Source organism: Rhinoraja longicauda, chromosome 7, assembly GCF_053455715.1.
Source record: "Rhinoraja longicauda isolate Sanriku21f chromosome 7, sRhiLon1.1, whole genome shotgun sequence".
Taxonomy (NCBI): domain Eukaryota; kingdom Metazoa; phylum Chordata; class Chondrichthyes; order Rajiformes; family Arhynchobatidae; genus Rhinoraja; species Rhinoraja longicauda.
In genome coordinates, this window is record NC_135959.1 from 51,564,348 (window position 1) to 51,587,858 (window position 23,511).

The following is a 23,511-nucleotide window of genomic DNA, read 5'->3' on the forward strand; positions in this document are numbered from 1 at the left end:
AAGAGGTAAGTAAAATATTAAATCCCAGTCAACGCTTTCATGATGGTCTATAATTTTCTTTTAACATATACCCTGCATATGGTCCACGCTTTACCTAAAAGCTGTATTGGGAGTTTTTAGGTGTAACGCCTTTAATTAAATTTATTCAGACGTCCTTATTCTATTGGGTCTTGCCTTTGAAATACAAGAGTAAACCAGTCTAAACTCTCTGAGCCCCAACATTCAGTGTAACTGTGACCTGCTGGTGAACTTCTTTTTGAAATTTAATTTACCACTTCACCAAAACAGTTCTTCTATCTTTCTTTTAAATAAATGACTGCATATTTAATCGGCCTGATTAATGTCCAATATTGTTGTCAATGTTGTTTTTCGTTTTTTAATATATATATTTATAAATAAAGAAAGCAACCACTGGCGTAGAAAAAATATATGCATACTCAATAGAACAGAAGCTGAGGCTTGTTGTGCTATCCGTTTCTGGAAACTCCACAAAGGGAAGAAAACAGATACAGAACAATCATCCAAAGCCAACAGAGGACTTAAACGTGATTAAAAACCAATCTGGGTATTTTAACATAGAAAGTAGATTCTAATTAAATTCATTTCGAAAATCATAACTTATTTTTTATATAAACCGTCCTTTCAGAATAAAAACGTGTACTATTTAAAACAAAACTATATTAAATATCAGATCCTAATTGAATAGTGCACCATTAAATTCATGGTTCATAAATAAATTCTCTAGTTACCCTAGACTCGCACTTTTCTTCAGCAAAGTCCCACTGTTATTGTACACCAGACACATGAGCCATAAAATCGGTTGACTCTAACAAATTTATTTCTTGAATCATCTCTTACGGAATCACTACTCAAATTAAATTACAATCAAATTATCACATCAAAAGATACCCTTATTACCTAACAACTGTCCATTTTTCATCGCATTTATTTGTGCTCGTTTTGAAAACATCTAATACAAGATCTGGGGAAAAATAAATTACCGTTTTGCAGCAGTTCATAGGTATTCTGAATAAAATATTAAAAGAAGTCAATTTTGATGAAAATATAAAGTAAATATTTTTTTAGATCAGTAACTGATCTACTGACTCTATATTGCCGTCTTTGTAAAGTCTATATTGAAACCTACCAAGAACACTGCTTGGAAATGGCAGTTTTATACAGTCGCATCCACAGCACCCATTCATTCAACTTGGCAATGGTTTGAGAAGAGGATAAGTTCAGTAAGTGCAGCTGCAGATGGTAGAGTGTTTTTTTTTTCTCTCTGTTTTTTTCTTTTTTAATAAAAAATGTTTCTACTCCATTCGGCTGGAGGTGAAATTAGAAAACATTGGGGCGAAGGTTTTTTTTGGGGAGTGGATGGTGTTGGGAAGGGGGGTGGGGATGAGGTCGAACACAACATAATGAACCAATCATCAAAGCCACATCTGGGACGATTTCTCGCCCAAATCCCCCAGTCCTTTGTCTTGTCTTTTCCAACAAGCCTCGACGCCGAAAGTTCCATCTGTCATTATTTTTGGATCAACCCATTGAATAATTTTCTCTTGAAATTTCCCCTGCCTTGCAGGTTTAACGTTGTTCGGGAGTTTTGCGTTTTAAAGGCCCTCTTTTGCCGGTATTCCTTTCTAGTTAGTGAGTACAGATTATCTCCTTTCCTTACACCGTGATTTACATTAGGAACAGTTTCTCTATTTCAAATAACACAATGAAAGGTTTTTCGTTGTTTCCATGTTGTATCTGCACCTGATAGAACCAAGGAAAAAAATAACCGCCGCTGGAAGTATACCAGGTACCTCAGTCAACCAACGACCACGGCCGATCTCAACTGGACCAAACCTGTAATCATTTATAAACCAGTCCTTCTGTAACAACAGAGAAATGAATTCACACTTATCTGGAAGTATCTGGGGATTCGAGGGTGGGGTGGGTCCACCTGTCGATCACCACAAGCCAAAGAGGGTTCAGATTTTTCATAATTTTTAAAAAAAAGAAAAGACACCTGCAGTTTTAATGCACTCGTTCAATTCAATCGGCAGCCTCGCAATCACAGTAGAAAACCTGCTATCATTGCGATAGTCCTGATCTTGTTGATTTCGTTCAGTCCCATATTTTTTGTGTTTTAAAAATCCAGTCTAAACAGTCTATGTTTAGTGTTTTTCTTTCACTGCACGGCGGTTTGTAGTCCATGGTGAGAGGGCGGTGTATCGGCGTTTACATTGCCGACCTGTGAGTAAACATCGTCCGTCTGTTGCACTCCTCCCGGCGGAGTCATGCGTTTCTCCTTCTGCCTCCGATTGCAGAACCAAACCCGGACAACTTCTTTTTCCAACTGCAGGCTGTCTGCCAGGGCGGTGATCTCCTGCGCCGCGGGCTTGGGGCATTTGAGGAAGTGGCTCTCCAAAGCCCCCTTGACACTGACCTCGATGGAGGTGCGCTTCTTTCTCTTCCTGCCCTGAGCCGCGATCTTATCGATGCTGGTAGGGCTGCCGGTCGTGGAGTCGGCCTCTTCCAGCCACTTGTTCAGCAGCGGCTTGAGTTTGCACATGTTCTTGAAGCTCAGCTGCAGTGCTTCGAACCGGCAGATGGTAGTCTGCGAGAAGACGTTGCCGTACAGGGTGCCCAGCGCCAAGCCCACGTCGGCCTGGGTGAAGCCCAGCTTGATCCTCCTCTGCTTGAACTGCTTGGCGAACTGCTCCAGGTCGTCCGAGGTCGGCGTGTCCTCGTCGGAGTGGTCGTGGCTGTGGTGCGGTTGCCCGTGGTCCACCAGCTCTGGCGTGTCCCTCAGCCCAGGGTGCAGGCTCTGCCCTCCCGCCTGACTCAGCATCCCGTTGACGGTGAAGCCCCCGGGCTGCGAGTAGAGGAGCGGCTGGACGGCCGAGCCCATGGAAGGCAGGTGAGCCGTGGTGTTCGCCCCCCAGGCGGTGGGGTGGCCGCCGTGAGACGGCTGGTGCGGCGGCAAGTGCGGCGGGCGGTGGTGATGCAGAGGAGCGGCTCCCGTGTGCAGCTCGTCCCGACCCACGACTTGAACCGACGGCTTCACGTCCTGTTGCTGCTGTTGCTGCTGCTGTTGCTGCTGCTGCTGCTGCTGACCCAGGGGGCTGCCGGACATGGCCGTGGACCAGGGAGAGCCGGCATCGGTGTGCGGCAACGCCGTCACCCACTGGTGTGCATGGCTGAGCATGTGGCCGTTACTGGCGAGTGCTCCCTGCATGAAATCGCTTTGCACCATTTTGGAGGGATCCCGGTATGTAGTCGCTTGCTGCATGCCTCCTGAATCGCTGTGCACGATAGAGTTGGACGACAGGATGCTATTGCTCGGCATGTAGGGATTGGACGTCGCTGTCGCCATGGCTTTCCCCCTTTCGCTTGCCTCACTCTCTCTCTCTCCTCTTTTTTTTGCAGCAGTTGTTAGATTGCCAGAAATAAATAGAAATAAAGTGTATTTTTCTTTTTCAAGAAATCTCTTCTTTTTCTTTGGTTTGCGTTTCCTTCTCCTGTTGTTGTTGTTGTTGTTGTTTCTGCTGTTGCAGAGAGTTTTTGGTTGTTGTGTGAGTGGGGTGGTTGGTGGTGCTGGTGGGAGTTGGTGGAGCTGCTGTTTGACAGCTCTCTGCTCGCACGGCCAGTGTTTACCTCGGCCGCCGCGCCGCGCTCACTCGGCGCCTCCACAAGGAAAGGGGCGGGCACTCCGCCAGCACCCCCCACCCACCCCCCCGCCGATTGGCTACCCGCTGGGTGACTGACACGTCCCGGCCGGGAGGCTGGGGCACAAGGCTTGCTTCCGGCCGTTCCAATTGGACGCTTTTTAATTAGGGGCCTGTCGCCGTCTTGGTGCTTTGGGAGGGAAGGGGAGGGGGGGATGGAGGGTGGTGGTGGCGATGTGTGTGTGTGTGTGTGGGGGGGGGGGGGGGGTGAAGAGAGATGCAACCAAGCAGAAAAGCTGCAAACAGACCCCCCCCCCCCCCCATCCCCAACCCTCCCACCTCTTCCTTAAATCATGAAAATAAATGTATTTATTTTTCTAAAGTGGTGGTCAAAAAATAAGGGGGCAAGTTGACCATTTCTGAATGAATGAATGAAGGGAAAGCAAAATAATGCAAACTTCTCTCTGGCTGATGCAAACGAACAAGACTTGCGTCCCCGAAAGTAATAGAAAGAAATGCATCCGACTCGTCTTGCATTGTAAACAGAATGCACCAGTTTCATCTTATCACTTCATTCAGATCTGCTGGGAAATAAACTACATTTAGCAAACTATTTCCGTCCTAAGTAAGATCTTAACAATGGTGGGGGGGATCAAACAATTCATTGCACCAGACAGGAGTTTTTGTTGTTAAAATATATATATATATTTTTAGTGGTAGTAAATCCGTTATATGTGGAGCTGATCTGGACAATTTAAGCGTATGATTTTCTTCTTTTTAGGGTTGCGAAAGAGTTACAGATGTAACACAGATCTCATTTAAATCTCTGATCTCCAGGTGCAGACGCTGAATAGTCTGTGCCAGAGCCCCAGCAGCATGTTTTCCTTTCCAGCAGATTTTCCTTGGACCAGTCTCAAACCGAGTCTCGTGGTTTTGTTTACACTGAATGGAGAGTATAGCGGCGGTGCCATGGGGCCGTCTTTCATTAATATACAGTGAGGATTTTGTCTAAATTGCTGCCACGAATTTCACAGTGCACGCATTTAAAGATGTCTCAGGTGGACTGATGAAACGCGTACACGCCGCCGAAAAGAGCTGCCTTAAAACAACTTAAAGGTCAAACACAATGATGGGAAAGACTTAAAATGTATGTCTTTTTCTTTAAAAAAAAAATCCATAAATAGTTTCCCCACCAAGAAAAAAAAGTAAAACATCAGAGAGCAATTTGTACTGATTTACATTTGCATAAATTTTCATATATTTTGGTGAAAATAATAGACTAGCGAGAGCCGGGCTCAGTGAAGCCAGTAGAAGGACACCTCCTTACGAGGATCGACCAGGAACAATTTGGAGCGAAGGTAAAAAGCAAAGTCTGTATTCCAAATATGCGAAACTTTTCTACACTATTTACGAGTTGCCAGCGACTATCCCATTGGTAAGTCTACATTCTTAACGCAAAACTTTTGTTAGCAGCGTCAGGTCGATTTTTTTTTTAGCAAATTGAGAGTTTTGAGAGAGGCTCGGCGGTGTTGGGGTCGGTTTTTTTCTATGGTATATTTTGTCAGGATCGATCTGCTTTCACGAAACGGACAAGTGCAGAGCGCGGCTCTCGCATTAACACCGCGGCGAAAACACGATTCGAGAGAGATCTCACGGAAATAAACGTGAACTCTGGAGGAGCAGATCGTGCAACCGAAACCGCCGACTACAATCGAGCCCTGTGGTTCTGAGAGGTCGGTCCGCGGGTACGCGCTATCAATCACTAAGGAGAACTTGGCGGAGTTCTCCGGAGAGATAGGTGGGTGCGAGCGCCCTGCTCAGACATGGACGCCATCTCGCAACATTAAAATCGCATGTTTTCACTTTCCTTCCATCGAATGCAAAGAAAAAGGTAAAACTCAATGCACACCGGAAGCGATTCGATTGTCAAGGTCAAGTGGAAAAGAAATCTTCCAAAATATGGCATTTCAAACAGTGCTGCCTTCCTCCGCAGCTCCGTCTTTGCATCGAGGCACTTCATATTACTGATTCCAAAAAAAAGATTCGCGTGGTGACGAATGGAATTAATTTGAATGTCAAGCTTACTTAAAACACGACACACACACACACATGCACACACACACACACACACATGCACACACACACACACACACGCACATTTGTGTGCATGCACGCACACACGTGTGACCATGATCATATACGATATAACGGGCCACCGTTTTGCACTGTTTTCAACTTTTTTAAAATCTATTTTCATTGCGCGACTGATTTTTATAAACATCAATTTTGTTACTTGTGAAGAGTTTGTGCCTGCAGAGTGCCATGAGAGATTTTATTTTATCCTGGTGCTTCCCCCAAATCCATAAATTATAACATTAAGATCAAAGTGAAGGATCAATAACAAAATGTATCAAAATTAAAAAAAAATATTTTTTTGTTCATTGTTCGGGTTTTCATTCACAGGCCGATTATTTCTTTCAGCGGCATATAATTCTTTCCCCTTCAAGCTTATATATAGTTCTCTCTGTATCACACGCACACTTTCCCTCACACGCACATATTTTTTCACTCTTACCTTGATGCTTCCCCTCTGTGCCCCTTTGGAACAGATGCCACGTAGAGCTGTTCCCCGAAGATCATTTGTTTTCTTGACGGGGTGCATTTCTGCCCACAGCGTTTTCGTTGCCATAGAGAACTAAATAAAAGGGAAGAACAGTAGTCACATTAACCTATATGTTTGTGCACTGGGGTTGAGATAAAGGACCATTTCAGCGAGAAAGAAAGCTCGAGACCCGAGTCAGTGTATAGAGCTCTCTATATAGTCTCAATAAAGGTAGCTGTCTCCCGTTCCAAACGCTGACATTTTAAAACATTTAGCAGATTTTTATTTTATTTGGATGGCGTTAATTTTATTAGACACGGAGTCCGGAGCCCAGATGCAAAATCGAGGAGTTTTAAAGACGTTGCCTTTTCGTGCTAGGGGCGGCAGGGGGCACTGTCGTGCGGGGAAAGATGCAGCAGAGCGAGAAGGAATAACGAGAGCTTGGGGTGAAGTCATGAAAAGACACAGGAGAGAAAGGCAAGGGCAACGAGTTTACAAACAAGGAAAAATATAATGCGGTGAAATATTTTTTTATAAACCCAAGTCAATATAACAATATATCACATTGAAATGCTGAATTTCTGACACCATACGCGGAGCACCCAGCTTTTAAATTATTTGTAATTTCTGCTGGAAGTTTTAATGATTACAAAAAAGTACAAACATTAATTACTTTTCGTACCACGATTTAAAAAAAAAAAAAACTTTATGGATTTGGAGCAATTGGAATTACACCGGGCAGAGAGAGACTTTTAAGTTTGACATTAGATCGGTTGCTGACGACTGAATTACTAAAGCGACGGGCAGACAGAAGAAAGCGACAAATGCGTAACGTCAGTCTAAAATTCAAAGTGCTTCACTAAAGCACCTCCACACAGCAGCTTGTGACGGATACCCGGCAGAAAGTGCAGGCCAAAAGTTCAGCATCACTCTCCTTAATTGTTTTTGCTGTTGAAATTGATAAATATATACACTAGTCCGTGCTGTTACTAATTACGTGGGTTTTGTCATGGGCGAAAGTTTTAAATGAGAAGTAGCAGATTTTTGTTTGTGCGCGACTTCGATTCCCCAGCTTATTTTAAGAACTTTGAATTAACTTTGTTACGGTTGACTTGAATATTAAATAAACTTAGACGGTCTCCCTGGAGTGAAGGTGCATGTCGAAGAGTGCTTTCCGATGTTCTGCTCGTTAGCCGATTATGGCGATGTTCTGGGGGAGAAAAAAAGATCTGATTTAAAAGCTGAGTTCTGATGTGAACCACTAGAAACTTTTTTTTTCCCTTTAGGGTATAACGAACTAAGTTAAACCTCTGTAGTTCCGGGAGGGGTCTGAAGGATTGGTAAAGATTTACTGAGAACGTGATTTCCCACTGAGTGGATTTTTCAAATCAAATCAAAGGGGAAGTAAAGAGGCAAATTAGCATGCGAAATGTGTCACTGTGAAAAAAAATGATGAAAATCACCATGCCAGATAAACTATGTAAAAGTCCGGGAGTGCGTAAAAGGATTCTGCTCTCTGAAGGTCGAGTATATTTTTGGGGGGCGTCATTGTTTTCACGGTCACCCCGTTATTTATACTGCAACAAAGTAACACTTGATGAGAATGTCCATAGCGCCAGACGCCAGAGTAAAGATTTTCTTCCATCTTGTAGATATTGCACAATTTTACAAACGGCAATTAGTTTTCTGCATTACAAGCCTCAACTTTAAAAGTTTTTAATTAACGTGCACAATTCGCAGCGCAGATAATGCAGAAACAAACCGCTTATCCGAAATTGTGCGTAAGCCGGTTGGAGTTTCCCACGGATATTTGACTGTGCATCATTAACTGCTGCAGATGAAAAATACTCTCCCCATAAACATTTCCACGGTATAATTCCTATTGTTTCCGGGCCGGTTTATCATCGCTACTGTTCTCATTTAACACATAACAATTCCAATAGTCTGACCTTTACAGGCGTAGTCTATAATGGGGTGGGTTTGCAATCTATATTGACATCGCTAATTATTACATTTTTGATGGAGAAAAAGTTATAGAAGGTCTCGGCTCCCGCAGTGTGTCTGCACGACTCGAAATGCGATGTTACAAAGTTAAGGAATGCCCGTCATTACACTGTTTGTTTACAATTAAGTAACATTTAGCAATTGTTAGTACAAGGTGTAAATTTACCACTGAAGTTCCAAATTGCCGATCGAATGAGCATTTAAATTAATCTGTTACTTAATAGTGAACAACATTTGCCGATTAGTTTGCTTTTTTTTGGGTTGAAATAGAAAAGATATGGAGCGGGGGCTTTAACAGATATTGAATTTGCAATTAGATAGTTTAATATTGAAGGACATGTGTAAATATATTTCGCAGTCATTGCGGGGCAAGAAGGGATGTGTAACCATTTTGACAACATTTTTTGAAACCGCTCCTTGGTACATCTTTAATTGATTGGCGGAAACGTAACACTGACAAATTATGTTTTGCGTGATCCCATCTCCAGAGAAAGCCGCATTTTAGTTAAGCAATTGTTGGAAGGTAAACTCTTCCGCTCAACTAAGTAAAAAGTTGCTACACAGGTGGACCTGTTGATGCTCTCACGGGTTACCTAATCTAGGTTGTAATCTACATTGATTATCAACCCTTGTAACCTACAACTTCAGTGTATTTTTTCTAATCTGACGATGGATGGGATCATAACATTAAAACCATTCATCGCGCTCTTTTCTTTGAGGTTATGGGAAAAAAATCGTACAAGACCCTTTTAAAAATGGGAAATAAAACTAGTGGCACACAGACAACGTTTTGATGTGAATTATTTTCGAACTTTGTATGTAATAATTGAAATCTTTTTCAGGGTAAGCATGGAATCTCATCACATTGAATAAACAAGGGTGTGCACCGTGGCGTTTTAAGTTATAGTTGCAATATTTAAGTACTAAATAACCGTTTCAGGCGCAATCCCTTGCCCCCTTCACGAGCTACCATCTGTACCACATTAGTGACCATCCAGGTTTCTCATGGAGAACAAAATGTATGATTTTATTAATCACTTGGCTGCGAATTCCGCATGGTTCATCGACTGAAGAGAGGTAGAGATCCCTATTTTGTAGAGGCTTCACATGGGAGGCCCCCTCTCTCCCTTCCCCTCCCCCAACCATTCTAAACCTTCTTAATCTTAAATAAGATTAAATACAAAAACCGAGGCACAAGAATGGACAATATAACCGCAAATACTTATTGAAAGGATGATTTGGTGTTAAATAATAAACAATTGGGTCCGTAAATGATCGGCGTACAGTTGGATTTTAGTGTCGTTCGATATTCTGTTGGGTTGCAACCGTTTTAGTTCGTTATTGTCTCGTTTTATGATTTAGCAATATTCACCCAGCATCTATCAAATGGAATAAACATGGATTTCAAAAGGGAAGGGAGATTCTTTTTGTGCTTTAATGCCATAGAAAACATGAATGTTATTTTGTAGAATTGACCTCTGGTTGCGAAGAGGGATCGCTGCTTCACGGTGTGACTTATTCTGCGTGCTTTGTCGTGCACTGGCTCCGTGAATAAAATATGTTTATTTTTCATCCTGTATCTCGGATGTGTTTATTGCTGGTTTTATATTAGGGGTTAAAGAGGATGTTGGTGGGACCCGGATAGCATCCATCCCGGGACATTTTTCAATTGTTTCATGATCAGGGTGTGGATGCCATCTATTCTGTATCAAGTCTCCCAGACGCCCAGTGCATTTTATATAGATTGAATTGCATGTGCGTGTGCGGTGTGTATCTCCGGTGGGGCGGTTTATCTTCGCTACTGTTCTCATTTAACAGTTACTGTGCCAGTGAGGGCGTGTAAATAGGTCTAGCTCAATTGCAATGCCTTTTTCTCAGCATTGTTTATACAGTTGCTAGTTTTTGCAAGCAGGTGACAGTATTTGCAACCCATGCCCGGTTAATGTTTTGTTTCTGTTTAATCTTCAGATCAATTTCATATGGGAATGTGCATTTTGTCTACCAGGAGACTGCTTTTGTCACGTTTTCTTTTCTGCAGGCGTGACATTGGAATATGCATTATATTCTTGTATGAGTCAAAGCGCTTGTCTTTTTTTAAATATAGCGATCGCAAAGGTTTCTTTGATACGCAATGTTGCTGCAGATTTTGGAATGTAAGTTTTTTTCCAACGTAGCCGGGGAAGGGGGGTTCTTGCACGTATAGAGTGTCTTTCATGCTGTTTAGTTGACATTGGGTTATGTTGTGGGAGCGTGATTAGAGGGTACATGTAACCTCGTTGTCGGATTCCGGGTGCAGAGTGCAGCCCTTGCAGTTCCCGTAGCTGCTCTTTTGCTTATTGTTAATATTAGAACGCATCTCCGCGAGTGGGTGCGGATTGTAATAGTTGCACTCGGCGTGGTCGCTATGTTTTTGTTTGTCAAACAGGGCTCTTCCCCTGGGAGCCGGGCATGTGGCGTATCCCTGCCTAGGATTACATTAATCAAAGCATTATTTCCCGAGGGATTCCCGCGCACAAATGATAGTATATCCTAATAAAATTGGATTGCAGAGAAATGGAAAGCCAAAGTAACCTGCTCTCTTAAGATAAACACGAAAGCCAAATTATCCCGCTCTTGGACCTCCCCGAATTTCACCAGCACCAACACCGCACTGCAATTTTAGCCACCGTACGGGAATTCTGATTTAAAACATATCCCAAGTCTACTGTTGCAAACATCTTGATCGTGTAAGGGCAACGTGGAGCGACCAGCATCGAGCGACTACAAACACTGGGTCAGGATGAGTACTGGGAACGGGAGCTGCCGAACATCGGGTAGGGTGACAGAATAATGGAGCCTTCCAACAGAGGCAGGGCGGAAGGCGTACTGAGTCGCAATTATTGTGATGCAGAGCGAGATAAACGCTTCCAAAACGCTGCGGAAAATCGAAGTCCCCGCAATAAAGGTCACACCATCCTGACTACGTTGCAAAGGATGTAAGCTGCACGCAGCCTTCTGACTTCAACCACACGAATCTACATAAAATCAATGGGGAGCTGTCTCAATATTAAACCGATGCAAGTCCGACCGAGACCAATGGCACACGGAGTCTGATACATCGGAGAGGATCCCTTGTTCATAACCTCTCTGGGGATGGGGAGTTTGGTCCACGGTGTGTGATATTTAAAAGCAAAATCAGCTGCTCGCCGAAAGAGGAGGCGGATTCCGTGGCCGAAATGGAATGGAACCAAATCAAATGGCAGTGAGGATGAGAAGTATTTGGACCTCGAAAGAACGAGAACATTAACCCGCAGGAGTTTATTGAATCTTCACATAGGCTGAACAAAAAGATAGTTCGTGCCGCAGTGGAAGAATGAATCACAAATAAAGTAGGGTATTGTGATAAGAAAAACATAAATAAATAAAATGCACCCGATGAATGGAAATTTGAAATACAATCAGTAAATGATAAAAGCAAACGTCAGAAGGCTAGGCGACATTTGTGGAGACAGATATAGAGTTTACCATTTAGGTTGGTGGCCTTACAAGGTTAAGTGCAGAAATCTGCGAGAATAAGGTTTACAAAAAAAGTAATAACTAAAGATCTTGCTGTAAGACATCAGCAAGTTTAGAAAAAGTTGAAACATAATATGAGTTAAATAAACAGAGATTCGCTTTTACTAAACCTGGGTCTTGGAAGTTTAACGTCGGGGCAGAACGAACGTCTTGATGGAGCTAAAGAGGTATGGAGTTAGAGTTCCTATAAACAATGAGAGGAGGTCGGACACTGGTGGGGGGGGGGGGGGGGGGGGGGTTGGGTGGATCAAGGGCCAGATGCAAGACCTCCCTAGAAAGTTAAGAGCAACATTTCCATTTTATTTGGACAGGGTCGAGTTATATCGTCACAGAGAGTCACAGCGTGGAAACAGACTCTGATGCCCAATATGCGCACACCGACCAACATGTCCCTTCTACACCTGTGTTTGGCCCATATCCCTCTAAACCTGTTCTTTTCATTTACCTGTCTAAACGTTTCTTAAACGTTGCGAGAGTACTTGACTGAACTACTTCCTCCGGTAGCACGTTCCATACACCCACCATCCTTGTGTGAAAAAGTTACCCCTCAGGTTCCTGTTAAATCGCTCCTCCTCCCCTTCACCGTTGGTTATGGGGCGAGTTTGTAAAAGGTTATCCATTTAACTTCAATGACCCAAGGAAAGTTCTGTGGCCATAGGAGTATCTAGGAAGTGGCGGAAGACTAGAAATCTGGTTGACCAACGGAGAGATTAGGGATGTTGGTCTGGAGGTTAGTGTGGGAAGGAGTCAGAAGGCAGATAAGATTGAGATGGAGAAGTCTGTAGTATTTACGGATGAGAGGTTACTCCCTGTTTAGAACATAATCTCTCTGAGAGCCATTTTGAGATGTTGATTTGCAATAGTTCGGTTGTCTGAATTTGCCAACATATTTAGAAACAGAGCGGGTTATGGCGACATGGTGGTTTAATTGTTGGTCTGGTAATACACAAAAAGCGTGCTGGTATCTGATCCTAACAGTGTTGGAATTTGACATTTTCATAAGTCTGGAAATAAAGATCAGGTAGGAGTAAAAATGACTCGCAGGCATGAGCTTAAATAGGTTCACTGTTGCCTTTAAGGAGAGAAAGTGGTTATCTTAACCTCGTCTAACCTACATGTTATACCAATCTGACTGACTCTTAAATGTCCTCTGAAGTGGCCTTAGGAAGCTGCTCAGTTTCCAGGGATGGGAAATAAATGATAGGCTTAAAAGCATCCCAAATTTCACAAGAAAATAAAACAGACATGTACAAACGTATACAAATATCCTTGGCATAAACTACAGAAACACACACACACATTAACATTTCTGACAATGTCAGTGCACTGCACACATCTATCAAAATAGCTCATGTTTAAACATTACTAGACACATGCACATATTCACAATGATATACATGCAATAGCTATTACTTACTTTAAAGGTATAAATTCTTCAAAGTCCCAGTCACTTATACACAACAAATATTAGTATTCACACCAAATGAGTAAATATATCCTTCGGAGTTTTAACACACAAAAATGTGAACACAATACATGTATGCAGTAATCAAGAAATAATAACATTTCTTTCACAGAAACATATATACATTTACCTTACCCAAACACTTCCTAACAGATCCACACCCTAAAACACCCCATCCTAAATATTAAATCATAATCTTCAAATTGAAAAAAACTCTATGAATTTCCAGTTCATGTACAATATCTAAAGTAACTGGTACTCTCTTTGCACTTAGTTGTATAAACATTCATAGAAAAGCAACCGTCTTGCCTATGTTTACTTTTTCTTGTACATATAAAACCCAAATGACAGATACATATTCAGTATATTGATGCAGTCACAGGCAGAGATATCCATTTGCAAATCCAGGTGATATAGACTGTTTGTCTCCCAGAATCCTAATCAAAATGGTATACTTATTAAATGATCCATTATTAAACAGTTTCATATGCAATCATATGCACATTCTTCCTCACATCCGCTACAGCAGCATGAAACATCTATTGTCAGATGCACATGCCCAGATAAATGCCTTCTTAAAATTCTGTAATACTGTTAACATTCCTATTAGCCATAAATGCACTTACACAAATGCTACATGCACAATGCAATACACACGTATGCAGTCAAATACACATAAGAAACGCACAGAGAGGCTTGGAGATATATTCACAGAATATTCAATAACATGGAGGCACTATACACAAACTCCAATATAAATACATTCTCTCTTACAAGTCAAAATATTCATGCACAACTATACTGTCACAACCAAAATATGTCCATGCTATTTTTCTTTATAGATCAATAGTTCTTTCAATCCCTCTCAGATTTTCTTTTCTAACACATGCACGAATACTATTAGACAATAACACACGTGTACAAAATCCCTTCAGGTACGAGAATAATTTCAGCAAAAGCACAATGGAAGATCTATTTCACACAGAACCACTTAAGTTATGCACTCACGTGGCAACATTCTTGCGCTTAAACATTCCCCTACATCCAACACATGCGATGCATCCCATCTGAGTGTATTTTCCAAAAGCAGGGATGGTATATTGGGTGAAGATTAAGTAAAATCAGTCGGCTTATATTCTTCCATTCTATTTTTGCATATAAAATATCTATTCAGATCACACAGGCACTAACAGTGAGCATTAGAAATGTTTGTATGTGAACTTCCCCGACAGAAATTTGTGTCATACAGGCTGCTTTAGATGTACAGCTTTAATCTTTCTCATACTTCTTGCTAAAATTGTAATATTTCATTTGTGTGTTTCAGTTATAAATATAAATCAACATAATGAATGACAGCAATCAAAGTGAACCAGACGTAGACAGGGAGCCCGATTGCTTATTTTCTGGTATACACATCTTTTTTAAACTGTTATATTTAAAACTGGATCATGTAACCTCATTACATGAACCACGGTTAACATTACATTCAGGAATTTGTTGCAACTTGCCAGCTCTCAAGCCACTTTTTAATGTAAAATCCCAAGTAAAATTTCAAATGTACTGTTTTGGAATAATCAGGAAAGAAAGAATGCAATTTAAACATATGGTATGTGATATTGTTGACATTTATGTGCATACTTGTCACATCCTAACATATAGGTGCATAGTGACATAATTTTGGTGATTAGCATTCCTGCATTGTAGCATTCCTTGTGCATTAATGCTGCTGGCATATGCTCTATGAGAATAACTATATTTCTGTGTTTCATGTGACTGCCATCAGTTAGTATGCACAGCTATTATAGGAGTGTGTGTGCACCAGTGAGAGGCAGATTTCTTTCTTATTTATGCAATAAACTCATGTACGAGTAAAATATTTGTACATGCATATATATATATGGCCTGATATTTTCTCTTTTGGTATCTCCAATCTTAGAATGCTCACTGTATGAAAATGTGTCTGTGGGATATTCTTTGCCTTTCTAACATTGATGGAAGTCGATGGAATATTGCTAGAATTGTATCAAACCCTGGTCACTTGATCACTTTAGAATTGATGTTTTACCATTGTGATTTTGTTTTGTGCATATCCATAAGAAAGCATCTACATGAATGTCCATTTGCCCAGAATTCCTTCAATGTGTTCTTTGCATTTATTATTCCATTATCTGTACGGTTTTATATGCCAGTCTTGCTAATGTCCATTTATGCTGAAATTCCTTGAGAATTAACTGGAAATTATACCAGTGTGAAACTAATAGAAATTAACAATAACAGCAGAACCCAATGGAAGAATGAACAATCCCTTTTATTTAGATCCTTTGTAATCTTATAAAATGCTACACAAATTAAAAATTGAAGCCATCAAACTCTCACTTTGATATCATAACATAATTAAGAAAGGATTAGGTACGAAGGTAAGCTAGCCAAGAATATAAAGGAGGATGGTAAAAGCTTCTTTAGATACGTGAAGAGGAAAAAAAATAGTTAAGACAAATGTGGGTCCCTTGAAGACAGAAGCATGTGAATTTATTATGGGGAACAAGGAAATGGCAGACGAGTTGAACAGGTACTTTGGATCTGTCTTCACTAAGGAAGACACCAACAATCTCCCAGATGTACTAGTGGACAGAGGTCCTAGGGTGACGGAGGAACTGAAGGAAATTCACATTAGGCAGGATATGGTGTTGGGTAGACTGATGGGACTGACGGCTGATAAATCCCCAAGGCCTGATGGTCTGCATCCCAGGGTACTTAAGGAAGTGGCTCTAAATATCATGGGCGCATTGGTGATAATTTTCCTATGTTCTATAGATTCAGGATCAGTTCCTGTGGATTGGAGGGTAGCTAATGTTATCTCACTTTTTAAGAAAGGAGGGAGAGAGAAAACAGGAAATTATAGACCAGTTAGCCTGACATCAGTGGTGGGGAAGATGCTGGAGTCAATTATAAAAGAAGAAATTTTGGAACATTTGGATAGCAGTAACAGGATCGTTACGAGTCAGCATGGATTTACGAAGGGGAAATCATGCTTGATTAATCTCCTGGAATTTTTTGAAGATGTAACTAGGAAAATGGACAAGGGAGAGCCAGTGGATATAGTGTACCTGGACTTTCAGAAAGCCGTTGATAAGGTCCCACATAGGAGATTAGTGGGCAAAATTAGAGCACATGGTATTGGGGGTAGGGTACTGACATGGATAGAAAATTGGTTGGCAGACAGAAAGCAAAGAGTAGGGATTAACGGGTCCTTTTCAGAATGGCAGGCAGTGACTAGTGGGGTACCGCAAGGCTCAGTGCTGGGACTGCAGCTATTTACTATATACATTAATGACTTAGACGAAGGGATTAAAAGTACCATTAGCAAATTTGCAGATGACACAAAGCTGGGTGGCAGTGTGAACTGTGAGGAGGATGCTATGAGGATGCAGGGTTACTTGGACAGGTTGTGTGAGTGGGCAGATGCAAGGCAGATGGAGTTTAATATGGATAAATGTGAGGTTATCCACTTTGGTGGAAAGAACAGGAAGGCAGATTATTATCTGAATGGTATCAAGTTAGGAAATGGGGAAGTACAAAGAGATCTGGGTGTCCTTGTTCATCAGTCACTTAAAGTTAGTGTGCAGGTACAGCAGGCAGTGAAGAAAGCTAATGGCATGTTGGCCTTTATGACAAGAGGAGTTGAATATAGGAGCAAAGAGGTCCTGCTGCAGTTGTAGAGGGCCCTAGTGAGACCGCACCTTGAGTACTGTGTGCAGTTTTGGTCTCCAAATTTGAGGAAGGATATTCTTGCTATTGAGGGCGTGCAGCGTAGGTTCACTAGGTTAATTCCCGGAATGGCGGGACTGTCGTATGTTGAAAGACTGGAGCGACTAGGCTTGTATAAGCTGGAATTTAAGATGAGAGGGGATCTTATTGAAATATATAAGATTATTAAGGGATGGGACACGTTAGAGGCAGGAAACATGTTCCCAATGTTGGGGGAGTCCAGAACCAGGGGCCACAGTTTAAGAATAAGGGGTAAGCCATTTAAAACGGAGATGAAGAAAAACATTTTCAATCAGAGTGTTGTAAATCTGTGGAATTCTCTGCCTCATAAGGTAGTGGAGGCCAATTCTCTGGATGCTTTGAAGAGAGAGCTAGATTGAGCTCTTAAAGATAGCGGAGTCAGGGGATATGGGGAGAAGGCGTGAACAGGGTACTAATTGTGAATGATCACATTGGCGGTGCTGGCTCGAAGGGCCGAATGGCCTACTCCTGCACCTATTGTCTATTGTCTGTTGACTATTAAGAATGTCCAATAATAGAAGGTTTACTTTTTCAGATTTAGAGATTATAAATAAAAGATTCAGATGTTAGAAAATACTTTCCAGGTCTCATTTATAAAATTACTAAAACTAAGGTTTGGCAAAAAATAAAAACAGAAATACTATAGTAACTTGAAGTTCTGTTGAACGTAACATTTGGATTTCGAGTTACAGTTGATCAGATCTAGACTTGCACATTGAAACTCACATTCCCAGTTGTTACACATGTCACTGAAGAGCTATGATAATAAGTCATGTTGCCCAAATAATTGAGGAAGTGTGGGTGTTGAGATGTTACAGGGTGATAACGGAATAAGTCACTGTGCACACATTTTACAGAGAAAAATGCACAACTGCTCTCGAACTGTCATTCTGCCTTTTCCCATATAATCCAAGCAGATGTGCTTATTTAAGTGTGTAGGTATTGATACGAGTGTGAGATGTGACTTGTGTAGTAATGTCAATCTGTAAAAGAGAAAATATAATGAGTCATAGAAATGTTAAATTATGCACCTGGATTTTAGAAGTGAATTTAACTCAATTAATAAACATCTTAGGCAAATTATACATGTAACAATGCTCATTTTGATATCTATGTGTGTATGTATATGTGTGTGTGTGCACGTGTGTATGTATATGTGTGCAGGCATGTGTGTGTGTGCACACATGTGTATGTGTATACGATTATGGCATTGATGCATATTTATCTTGAATGTTTCTTAATGCATGTAGTGTTTTCACTAATTTATTTCTTAAAATCTAGACAGTTCCATCGCCATACATAAATATTTTCTTCCATTGTATATGCAGATAGATTCAAATTGCTATGAAGCCCATACTGTGATTTTTATAACTGAGCAATATAAATTGTATGTTCATACTTTGTCTTTTACGTTGCTCTTTACTTTCCTATGTTATTTAAAACTTGGCTGAAGTACTTCTTTCAGTTTTAAGTTTTAGTTGGTGCTTTCTCTTTAAAACTTTTACTGGTTTGAATTTGAATGTGACTTCTTGTTGTATGTGCAAAAACTTTTTCCACCTCTGAAAATCCACGTTTAGATTGATTTAAAACTCACTCTCTGCGAGGTACGGATTCTGAGTGGTAAGGGTTGAAACAATCAGCATCTGCGTATTAGCCCTTTCTGCTTGGTCCTGCTTTTGCTGACTCTGCAAAAGCTCAACTTCAGAGAGGCGGGGCCCTAATTTAAATGTAAAAACGTAAAAGGTTCTCGTTTAATCTCAAATCCCATGGAGAATCATGGTGGGTGGGAGAGCAACATGTTTCTGCTCAGTTAAAAGATTTTACTTCTGTGTGGAACAGTCCTGAAGGTGCAGAAGGAGTTTGGAACAGTGGATTTACTAAACTCCAACCTTGCCTCTCCTTCCTCCATACACCATTAATCCAGCAACTGGCTTCTGCCTCATTTCCAATGGCTTATTTTCCCATTGGATGCAGAAGTGATTAAAAATATATATTAATGTGACCTAGTGTTCCTCCGTCACATATGCCACATGTTTCAGGACCAGCCTTAGGCTGATGCCACCTTGAGTAAAAATTCATCCCTGTTGCTTGACAAAGCAATTTATTTTTCCATGGATGGGGCTTGGTGCTGATGTGGGCTGCAGAGTGTTTACAATGCTGGTTTCCATGGAGATCATTGAAAATATATTGGCTGTATTCTTATTTGGTTGTTTTGTAAAAGGGCGAGCTCTATCTTTGAGCAGCATACACAATGGATCACCATTGAATGGCAACTTTCACAGTGTTTTATAAATATTCAGGTATGCCGTTACACCTACACGGAGGGATACAGGAATGCAAACAGTAGAAATGGTAGGATGACTGGGTGGGGGGGGGGGGGGGGGGGGGGGGAGAGGGAATGCAGGGGTTACTTGACATTAGAGAAATCAATGTTCATACCGCTGGGTTGGAAGCTGCCCTGTATCCCTTCGTAATCACCTCTGCCTCAGCCAACAATGGGCTTCACCCTTCCTTGGACACCTGTTGCCGACCAATGTTTGTTCTGGCCTTTTCCTACCTCCAGTCACCTCCCCTCTACTTTCAGTCTGAAGAAGGGTTCCAACCCGAAACATCACCTACTGTATCCTTTTTCTCCAGAGATGCTTTCTGACCCACTGAGTTACTCCAGCACTTGTCTATCTTCAGTATAAACCAGCATCTGCAGTTCCTTCCCACACCTCTTGAGAGGGATATCATGATTGACCAAAAAAGGTGGAATTATTTTGAGCTTTAACTGGTGAAGTAAATGAGGGGGGACCAGTTAATGTAGCGTATTTTAAATTTAAGAAGGCCTTCTTTCAGGAGGTACACCAGAGGTTGTTGGTGTTTAGCAGGACGAAATACCATTGCACACGATTTATTAAAAATTAACCTGTAAGATCAACAAGCAATAATGAAGGCAAATGTTCTCTTTATTGCAAATGGATTCAGCTGCAAGAGTAAAAATTATTGCTTCATTTTCACAGGAGCCAGGTAAAGCCCCATCTCGAATCTTAGGCTGTAGGGAGGAACAATGGGGCAGCTGGTAGAGCTGCTGCCTCTCAGCGCCAGAGAACTGTATTAGGGTAGTGAGGTGAAAGTGCTTTGGTTTGATTACTGGTATGCAAGTTTTGCTGTTTATCAGACAGCATCTGTACTTTGAGTTTAGAGAAATGCGGTTTGATTTCAAGTGCATAAAATTCTCGATGGGTGAGGAGTTGATGTTTCCCCTGCCTGGAATGACTAGAATCTGGAGCCAAAGTCCCAAAATAAGGGAAATATTAGGAATTGTAGATGCTGAAATCTTGCTTTAAACACAAAGTGCTGGAGTAACGCAATGGGTCAGGGAGCATCTATGATAGGAATGGATAGAAGACATTGTGGGTTGTGATCCTTCTTCAGCTCAACCTGAAATGTGGTCGATCCATTCCTTCCATAGGTGCTGCTTGACATGCTGATTTACTCCAGCACTTTGTGTTTCCCCCAAAATAAGAGCTCAGCCATTTACAAAGAGCTGAGAAGTAATTTCTATGTCAGCAGGATCGCAAACCTTCAGAATCCTCTACTCAAGGGGGCTGTGCAGAGCAATTGCTGAGTACATTCAAAAAAGGGATCAATGGATTTTTAGATATGAAGGGAATCAAGGGAATTAATGGATATTGGGTTAGGTAGGAAAGTAGTGCTGAGCTAAAAGATTAGCTATGATCTTATTGAATGTTGAAGTAGGCAAAAAAAGGCCGAATGACATACTCCTTACACTCATGTTCAATAAATTTAACATGGGTTTCCTTAGATTGCTTATGGCTGCGATCCAAGGCTTAACCTTATGCTTCTTCTCCAGTTATACTTTGTCATCCAAAAATAAACTGTCCATCACTATTCATTATTTTCTGTCCATTAATCAGTCCACAATCTAACTGCACCAATATATTAATCCAATACCAAGAGTCCTAACCTGGTGCACCTTATTATATGCCTTCCAAAATCCAAGCATGTTATGTCTCCTTGTCTTCACTTGGTTGGAGTTACATCTTCAAAAAACTCTGACAAATCCATCAATCACTATTTCTCTTCAATAAAACCATGTTCATTCCCCTGATCGTAATGTGATTTTTCCAATGCTTAACAACATATTTTAGCATTTTTCCCGACTAATTAGAAACATAGAAACATAGAAAATAGGTGCAGGAGTAGGCCATTTGGCTCTCCGAGCCAGCACCGCCATTCAATATGATCATGGCTGATCATCCAGAAATAGTACCCCATTCCTGCTTTCTTCCCATATCCCTTGATTCCATTAACCCTAAGAGCTATATCCAACTCTCTCTTGAAAACATCCAGTGAATTGGCCTCCACTGCCTTCTGTGGCAGAGAATTCCACAGATTCACAACTCTTTGGGTGAAAAAGTTTTTCCTCATCGCAGTCCGAAATGGCCTACCCCTTATTCTTAAACTGTGACCCCCTGGTTCTGGATTCCCCCAACAGCGAGAACATTTTCCTGCATCTAGCCTGTCCAATCCCTTAATAATTTTATATGTTTCTATAAGATTCTCTTTCATCCTAAATTCCAGTGAATATAAGCCCATTTGACCCATTCTTTCATCATATGTCAGTCTTGCCATCCCAGGAATTAACCTGGTGAATCAAGCTGCACTCCCTCAATAGGAAGAATGTCCTTCCTGAAATGTGGAGACCAAAACTGCACACAATACTCCAGCTGTGGTCTCACCAGGGCCCTGTACAACTGCAATCGGACCTTCTTGCTCCCACACGCAGATACTCTCACTATGAAGGCCAACATGCCATTAGCTTTCTGCACTGCCTGCTGTACCTGCATGGTTACTTTCAGTGAATGATGTACAAGGACACCCAGATCTTGTTGCACCTCCCCTTTTCCTAATCTGACACCATTCAGATAATAATCTGCCTTCTTGTTCTTGCCACCAAAGTGGATAACCTCACATTTATCCATATTATACTGCATCTGCCATGCATCTGCCCACTCACTCAACCTATCTCTTAGCTCTTAGTGCTAAAGGAATTAAGGGATATGGGAAAAAAGCAGGAGCGGGGATACTGATTTTAGATGATCAGCCATGATCATATTGAATGGCGATGCTGGCTTGAAGGGCCGAATGGCCTTCTCCTGCACCTATTTTTCTATGTTTTTTATGTTCTATGTTTTCTATCCAAATCACCCTGCAGCCTCATAGCATCCTCCTCGCAGCTCACACTGCCACCCAGCTTTGTGTCATCTGCAAACTTGGAGATGTTACATTTAATTCCTTCGTCTAGATCGTTAATATATCTTGTAAATAACTGGGGTCCCAGCACAGAGCCTTGCAGCACCCCACTAGTCACTACCTACCATTCTGAAAAGGACCAGTTAATTCCTACTTTTGCCTTCCTGTCTGCCAACCAGTTTTCTATCCATGTCAATACCCTACCCCCAATACCATGTGCTCTCATTTTGCACACTAATCTCTTGTGTGGGACCTTGTCAGAGGCTTTTTGAAAGTCCAGATACACCACATCCACTGGCTCTCCCTTATCCATTCTACTTGTTACATCCTCAAAAAATTCCAGAAGATTAGTCAAGCATGATTTCCCCTTCATAAATCCATGCTGACTTTGACCGATCCTGTCATTGCTTTCCAAATGCACTGCCATTACATCTTTAATAATTGACTCAAGCATCTTTCCCACTACCGATGTCAGGCTAACTGGTCTATAATTCCCTGTTTTCTTTCTCCCTCCTTTCTTAAAAAGTGGGGTTACATTAGCTACCCTCCAGTCCACAGGAACTGATCCAGAGTCTATAGAACATTAGAAAATTACACTACCAATGCATCCACAATATCTAGGGCCACCTCCTTGAGTAGTCTGGGACGTAGACCATCAGGCCCTGGAGATTTGTCTGCCTTCAGTTCCAACAGTTTACCTAACACCATTTCCTGACTAATGTGAATTTCCTTCAGTTCCTCCCTCACGCTAGATCCACGGTCCCCTAGTATTTCTGAGAGATTGTTTGTGTCTTCCTTAGTGAAGACAGAACCAAAGTACCTGTTTAACTGGTCTACAATTTCCTTGTTTCCCATTATAAATTCACCTGTTTCTGACTATAAGGGATCTACATTTGTCTTCACTAATCTTTCCCTCCACATATCTAAAGAAGCTTTTACAGACAGATTTTTATTCCCCGCAAGCTTTCTTTCATGCTCTATTTTCACCCTCTTAATTAACCCCTTTGTCCTCCTCAGTTGATTCTCCCAGTCTTTCGGTTTGCTGCTTCCTCTGGCCAATTTATATGCCTCTTCCTTGGATTTAACACTATCCCTAATTTCCCTCTGTAGCCACGGTTGAGCCGCCTTCCCTGTTTTATTTTTATGCCAGGCAGGGATGAACAATTGTTGTAATT

General features: G+C 41.5%; 2 protein-coding genes and 1 long non-coding RNA gene across 5 annotated transcripts in view; 1 reads left to right on the forward strand and 2 right to left on the reverse strand.

The window, feature by feature from the left end:
• Positions 1-3,660, reverse strand: part of pou3f3b (POU class 3 homeobox 3b) — a 67,224-nt gene extending 63,564 nt beyond the window's left edge. For both annotated transcript variants that reach the window (XM_078402586.1, XM_078402587.1), the window contains exon 1: positions 1,148-3,660. In XM_078402586.1, coding sequence (XP_078258712.1) covers positions 2,180-3,367 — 1,188 coding nt within the window. In that variant the 5' untranslated portion in view covers positions 3,368-3,660 and the 3' untranslated portion in view covers positions 1,148-2,179. The remainder of the gene's footprint in view (positions 1-1,147) is intronic.
• The window catches only part of mrps9 (mitochondrial ribosomal protein S9), a 179,251-nt gene extending 172,882 nt beyond the window's left edge, over positions 1-6,369 (reverse strand). The window contains exon 1 of the mRNA XM_078402588.1: positions 6,235-6,369. Within this exon, the coding sequence (XP_078258714.1) occupies positions 6,235-6,348 (114 nt within the window). The 5' untranslated portion in view covers positions 6,349-6,369. The remainder of the gene's footprint in view (positions 1-6,234) is intronic.
• The window catches only part of LOC144595285 (uncharacterized), a 57,642-nt gene continuing 38,803 nt past the window's right edge, over positions 4,673-23,511 (forward strand). The window contains exons 1-2 of one of the 2 annotated variants that reach the window (XR_013547483.1): positions 4,673-5,094; positions 14,610-14,691. This is a non-coding gene — a long non-coding RNA (uncharacterized LOC144595285). The remainder of the gene's footprint in view (positions 5,095-14,609; positions 14,692-23,511) is intronic. The other variant, XR_013547482.1, reaches the window with a different exon arrangement.